At 46.6% G+C, this 6,036-nt stretch overlaps 1 protein-coding gene across 1 annotated transcript; it reads right to left on the bottom strand.

Moving 5' to 3' along the window:
- Nucleotides 1-1,152: 1,152 nt before the first annotated feature.
- Nucleotides 1,153-5,389, bottom strand: LOC136538046 (uncharacterized). The gene is made up of 4 exons (XM_066530031.1): nt 4,823-5,389; nt 3,612-4,526; nt 2,053-2,100; nt 1,153-1,963 (listed from the first exon to the last, which is right to left on the bottom strand). Exons 1-4 carry the CDS (start codon nt 5,114-5,116, stop codon nt 1,523-1,525), a joined length of 1,698 nt encoding a protein of 565 aa, XP_066386128.1. The 5' UTR covers nt 5,117-5,389; the 3' UTR covers nt 1,153-1,522.
- Nucleotides 5,390-6,036: the final 647 nt, after the last annotated feature.

Here is a 6,036-nt window from a genome sequence, read left to right as displayed (position 1 = left end):
ACTGGGGGCTGGTGGCGTCACTGGGTGCCGAGGGAGCTGGTGGGGGCCGGTGGGGGTTTGCACGGGGGCGCCGCCAGACTCGGCCGTCGGTGGCCCGCCGGCCGACGGGGACGCCGGGGAGAAGCAGGGGCCGCCCTCGCTGCCGGTGCGCGCGGAGGAAGCTCTGGGGCGACGAGGGCGGCTGAGGGAGTGGATGGGGGAGCGAGGGAGGCGACCGACGCGCGGGGGACGGCGGGCGGTGGCCTGCTGCGGTGGAGCGGGCGGCAGCCGCCGGAGGAGGCGCAGGCGATGGCGGGGCTGGCTGGCGGCGGCGGTGAGAGGGAAGAGATAGAGCGTGAGAGAGAGCTGCGGCCACACGCGGTTAATCCATGCTCAGCATCAGAATACATGGCTCTGAGGTCGGCGCCAAGATCTGTGGCGCCGAGCTCGGCGCCACGAGGTACCGGCCACGTCAACGCCACCTGTGGATGCCCTGCTGTGCACGACTAGGTACCTCGGAGCTAAGATCTTTAGCGCCGAGACGTGTTACCTCGGCGCCATGAGTTCTGACGCCGACTCCTATGGTCAAAGATAAGTTTACGCCTCCTGTAAGGCTAAATGTAAATTTTCTTTTAAAAAAGGGCCAAGTTATAAAAAATTCACCAGATTCGCGCTCGGTAGACCGTGCTCGCGCTAGGACACCGAGATTCTGGTGCGCGCCGCACGTCGGTCAGGTCCGTCGGAGCAGAGCACGAACCGCGACCCAAACCACGCCATGCACCAGCAGCTCGGGTGACGCTCGAGCTGGTGCTTAACGACCCAAGTGCCCGACCACCTGACACAACTCAACTCGTTTCACCTGATCGTAGCTATGGTCAGCTCTTTTATCTGATTGCAACTAATCTACTTTGATTGCCTCGTCTGCAGTGCTGTCAACGCCACTGGCTCACTGGCCCTCTTCCCTGGTCGGTAACGAGATAAACCAAACATAAATCACTCCCTACTTTCCTCTGTAGCTGTATGCATAGACAGCACATGTTTAAATCTATAGGTCGTGTTCGTTTCATTCGTTTCGCTGAAATTTGACTTATGCTAATGCTATGAGAGACTGCTCAAGCAGTGCAGCAGAACAAATGCATATATACCAGGTAAAAAATATGTAAAGTGTTACAGTGATCAAAGGAGTCACATCCTGTTTCCATATGGTTCCCAGCAGAAAATTTCATACCAGACCCATTGAGAATTACATGGTAAAACTGATCCCAGGTTCCCAGTTGTTCACTGCTAACCTTAAAAAAATTGCAGATTCTAATTGTACAAAAGAATATGTTTTCTCAAAGAAAAAGGACTAGGGTTACTGCAAGCCCAACGAATCTAACCTTGTCCATCCAACCCCATACACCAAATATTTGGCCTACTCTTCTTTTCCCTCGGTTGCTATCCTAACATATTTCAAACCTAAAAAAACATCTGTTTCCCACTCATGGAACAATTCTCGACTGAAAACAAGTTTTACAGCTTAACTCATGAAATCAAATGCAGCTCACTTCTTAGAAGGGGTAGCAGTTGCTTTATTTGTGCATGCTTGAGGGTCATTTGCCATCCTGGATGAAGCAGCACCATCTATGGCAATGTTCCTCAACTCTAAAGCCATTGCGTCTCTTTCTTCGTTCTCCTTCTTTTGCTTCTCTGAAACACCATCACCTGAACTCTGTGCTGAGTCTGGCAGTGTTTTAGGTTGCTGTCGGAGGGGACCAACATCAAGCCATGGATGCTGAAGCAACTGAGCAGCGGTAGGGCGCTTCTCAGGAACAAAATCAAGTATTGGAACAAGAAAATCCGCCATCCCAATAGCATTTATTTCAGTGAACCCGTACTTCTCCATCAGCACCTTGTTGAGAGGCCAGAACCGCAAGCGTCGGATGTGCCTCAAATCCCCATACCGATTGAAGAAGTCACGTGAATACCGACCACCCAACGCAATCTGGGAAACATTATTTGTATGCCAAAATTAAGAACAATATGGACTTTTGCTTAAGAGCTATGGCAAGTTAAAATTGAAACCTTGCTAACCTTTCGAGGCATCATTCCTAGCAGTTCCATCATCAGCGCAAGGTGATCCTGTATTATGAAGAATTTCTCAGAATATAACTCCATCTTGGGAAGGGAGCAAGTCATATCATTTTCCCAAAAAAAGAAATTGCAAAGCTGCAGTCTAGAGACACATACTTGGCACATGCAAAAATACTATTAAAATGAAGAAACCTTGATGTAGAAATTTTACATAGTTCAAGGACTAATTTGTAGAGTAATCAGCAGTTGATCCCCAACAAAATGCAGAGGCCAATCAACTAGAAAACCCAAATGATAAATACTTCAAACTTGCTCGATCCACGCAAATAAAATTTTCCATGTGGTTCAAGACCATGTGCCATGTGCAAATCAAAAATGATTTACTATCAACATCGTTTCTTGTTACCAGGATACAGAAAATATCAAACAAAAACTCATTCTGCCCAGTCAGGGTGCAGCAAGCCATGAGCCAAAAGGGAGCAACAAGGCATAACAACGTTGGCAGAAGTTGAAAAAAAAAACGGTTTCTAGCTCTACCACTTAGCCTTCGTGTTCTTCTTCTGTAATCTATTTTTTAGACATCAACTTGCTTCTCTTACAACAAAGCAATTCAGATATGGAAATGACACTTCCTCAACATCAGCAGTTCAAACTGTAGAAAAATATTATGTAAAAGTGGGTAATAACTTATGTGGTTGTGCGTGCCATCCCAATATTGACAAACTAGATAGTTACTGTACTTTTCAGTTTTTTATGTTATTTTAAAAAAGAACCTCCATTCTATTTTATTTGGCATTTTAGATTTGTGAACACATGGTATGGAAAAGTAAAGATCAACCACTAAAGTTGTATCCTTCTCTAACTGGCTAAGCTCATTGTCTCCTATTGTCACCAACTAGCAAAGCAAAGTACCTTTGCATTGGGTAGTTCACAGATGTTCAGTGTCAGTGACGTGAAGTTAAAAAAAACGTGTCATTACACATATGACCAAGGATATGTACATGAAAGATGTATGCAAAAAAAAAAAAAACATGGCAAATGCAGGGACAAAATTGAAAACATCATGGATTTACTACTAACGAAAAAAAAAGAAATAGAACCAGCTGATTTCGTAGTTAAAGACAAGACGAGATGCACACTGCATTTATTTCAAGATTCATGTCTGATTATCATAGTTTAAACAGGTTCATGTTCCTTTTTGGTTTGTTATTCTTAGCTGGGTAAGGATGAGGATCCTACCAAACCAAAAGAGAGTTAGCTGAAACCAAAGCAAAGTTGTATAATAATAAAACGAGTTCTTCAGAACAGACTTAGTCACTTCTAGTTCAATGACTCGTTATGAATTTCAGAATAACTACACATAAAATAATTAGATTAGAGGGCAAATTACATTGTGTTCATTCCAAGTCAGTATGGAAGGCTTTTTTTGGGTTATCAAGACCACCTTTTGTTCAGGGTACACTTGCAATCGGGTGATTCTCTTTCTTTTTTTCTTGGATATATGATTCCATGAAAAGTACAATAGATGAAATCAGGACAATGAGAAAAAATAGACATACCTCATCTCTGTCAAAATTATCGCCACTATGTGGATCAAATAGCACATCCCCAGTGGCAAGCTCAAAGCAAATGCATGCAAAGGACCACAGGTCAGCAGATGTAGAATACTTGGAACCAAGTATAACCTCAGGACATCTGTACTGCCTTGTTTGAATGTCGCTTGTGAACTGCTTGTATGTCCAACATGCATTTCCAAAGTCCACCAGCTTGCATTTTAGATCAGCCTCCATTGCCATCTTCTTCTTGGCCCCTTTGCTACCCCGTCTATCTCGTGTTGCCTTCTTCTTAGCTCCATCCTGGCTAGGGCTACCCTCATTTGTTGTACCCAGATCTCCTCGGTCATCTGACCCATCTGTGTCAGCAGATGCCACAGCAGTACTTCCTTCTGAAGTTGCAGCAGCTGCACGTTTGGCTTTCTTCCGGATCTTCTTCTTCTGGTTCTTGGTGAGGCCACCATTTCCTGATTGTGCAGGAACCTTTGGAGGTGGCTCGTCTGTCCTCGCTGAAGGCAGAACCAGGGGTAAACCTGATTTCCGAGGGTCCTTCGAGGGGTCAATGGTAGACACAAGCAATATATTCTCCGGCTTAAGGTCAGTGTGAATAATAGAAAGTGTGCAATGGAGGTAGTCAAGGCCAATGAGCACATGGCGGCATATCTCCTTAACCATTGGAAGGGGAATTCCTCGATAGTCCGTGTACTTTATCAGGGTCAACAGGTTATCACCGAGAAACTCAAAAACCATGCACACATGGTTACCGTTAGGACCCGAGTGCTTGAAGTGGTCAAGAAGCTTAACAACACATTTTGAGTCGTCAGGGTCACCATCAGCAATCTGCTTCAAGATCTTGATCTCATCCATGGCTGCTTCTGTGTAGTGTTGAGCGCTCTTCTGCACCTTCAGCGCCACATATCTCTGTACAGTGCATCAACAAATCCAGAAACGTTAAGACAGATGCTCCCTGAATCTCTAGATAGCAGGGGATAAAGAAATCGGAATTTTCGTGAATAATGGGAATCCCGAATGGAATAGTAGTTATCATTTTATCCGCAACGAATCTATGCATTAGTATCCTCTCAGGGAAAGTAACGAACAGTTGGTGGGCAGAGGCAAACAGCAGCAGCAAACTGGATAAACCGCATCCAGATCGACAACACGAATCATTGGAATTGGACACGAAGAGATCTCGAGAAAAGGGTTAGGGCACGCACGGAGTGGGCTGTGTCCCAGGCAAGCCAGACGGTGGAGAAGTGGCCCCATCCGAGCTTGGACTGCACAACGTAGGTGCCCTGCTTGAAGGAGTCTCCGACGAGGACGGCGTGGTATCCGCCACGGCGGTAGTCCTCGGTGCCCTCGTCCTCCGACGTGTAGTCGCTGCTCTCGACCTCCTCATCCTCCGCCTCGCCCCTCCCCCTGTGCCCCGCATCCGCCTCCATCGCCGCCGCCCCCTCCTCGCCCTCCATCCGCCGCCTCGACAACGACCCCGCCGCTTCCGCCTCCGCCATAGCGCGGGTGGCCCGGATCTGCGCGGTGGCGCGCGGGAGCTAGGGTTTTGGGCTGCCTTTTCTAGTGGCGGTGGTGCTCGGCTCGTCTGTCTGGCGCTCCCGCTGCGCTTCCTTCCTCTTTGCCTCCTCTGTTCCCCGAGGAGCACCCCTTTAATTATGGTTATTTTTTATCCTGCCATTGCAATTCTTCACCTTTGAAGATTTATCCTTACAATTCGCTTATTCCCAAACTTGCATTATAATTTTTCTTTTACACGATCCTTGCTATTGTCTACGTCTTCCGAATACCCAGGCCCACTGTGCCGTAGAGGTGCACGCATCTTCCTATGCACCAAAACATCCTGTTGTTTCTCTCTCCCTCCACTCGTTAACGTGAGGGCCCACACGTCAGCTTCTCCTTCTCCCTCATCTGTTTCTAGACTCTACGAGAAGCGGCCATGGACGAAGCAGAAGCGGCCATGGATGAAGCACGGGCAGACGCCGATCTCGGGCTACGGACCACGAGAAGATGAGCAACGAAGTTTTTTTTTTCGAGAACACGTCCGTCGACGCAGCCTGAAGTCGTGAACCCTGGCCTAGCCAGTTCGTTTCGTTGAAATTTAGCTTATTAGTCTGTTGATGTGTTGGTTTCAGTCAGGATTTGTTAGCTAGTCAATAATGTTTTTCTCTTACAACAAATCAGTACTAGTTGGGCTTATCAGCTTAGAAATTAACCAACGAACAGGCCGTATGGTTAATGTTTATACTGAAATATTGAGAGGAAAATACTGTTCGTTCGTTGAAAAGTACCACTAAACGTCTTGTTCGTTGGGTTTATAAGCCGTATTTTTTTAACCAACAAACAGTATTTTTTTCTTGCAACAAATTAGTCGGCCATAGTTAGCGAAAGTAGTACAGCACAACAAGGGAGTGATCGGAGA

Source organism: Miscanthus floridulus, chromosome 2, assembly GCF_019320115.1.
Source record: "Miscanthus floridulus cultivar M001 chromosome 2, ASM1932011v1, whole genome shotgun sequence".
In the NCBI taxonomy this organism is placed as follows: domain Eukaryota; kingdom Viridiplantae; phylum Streptophyta; class Magnoliopsida; order Poales; family Poaceae; genus Miscanthus; species Miscanthus floridulus.
The sequence above is the reverse complement of the archived record's forward strand: the minus strand, read 5'-3'. Positions and strand labels throughout refer to the sequence as shown.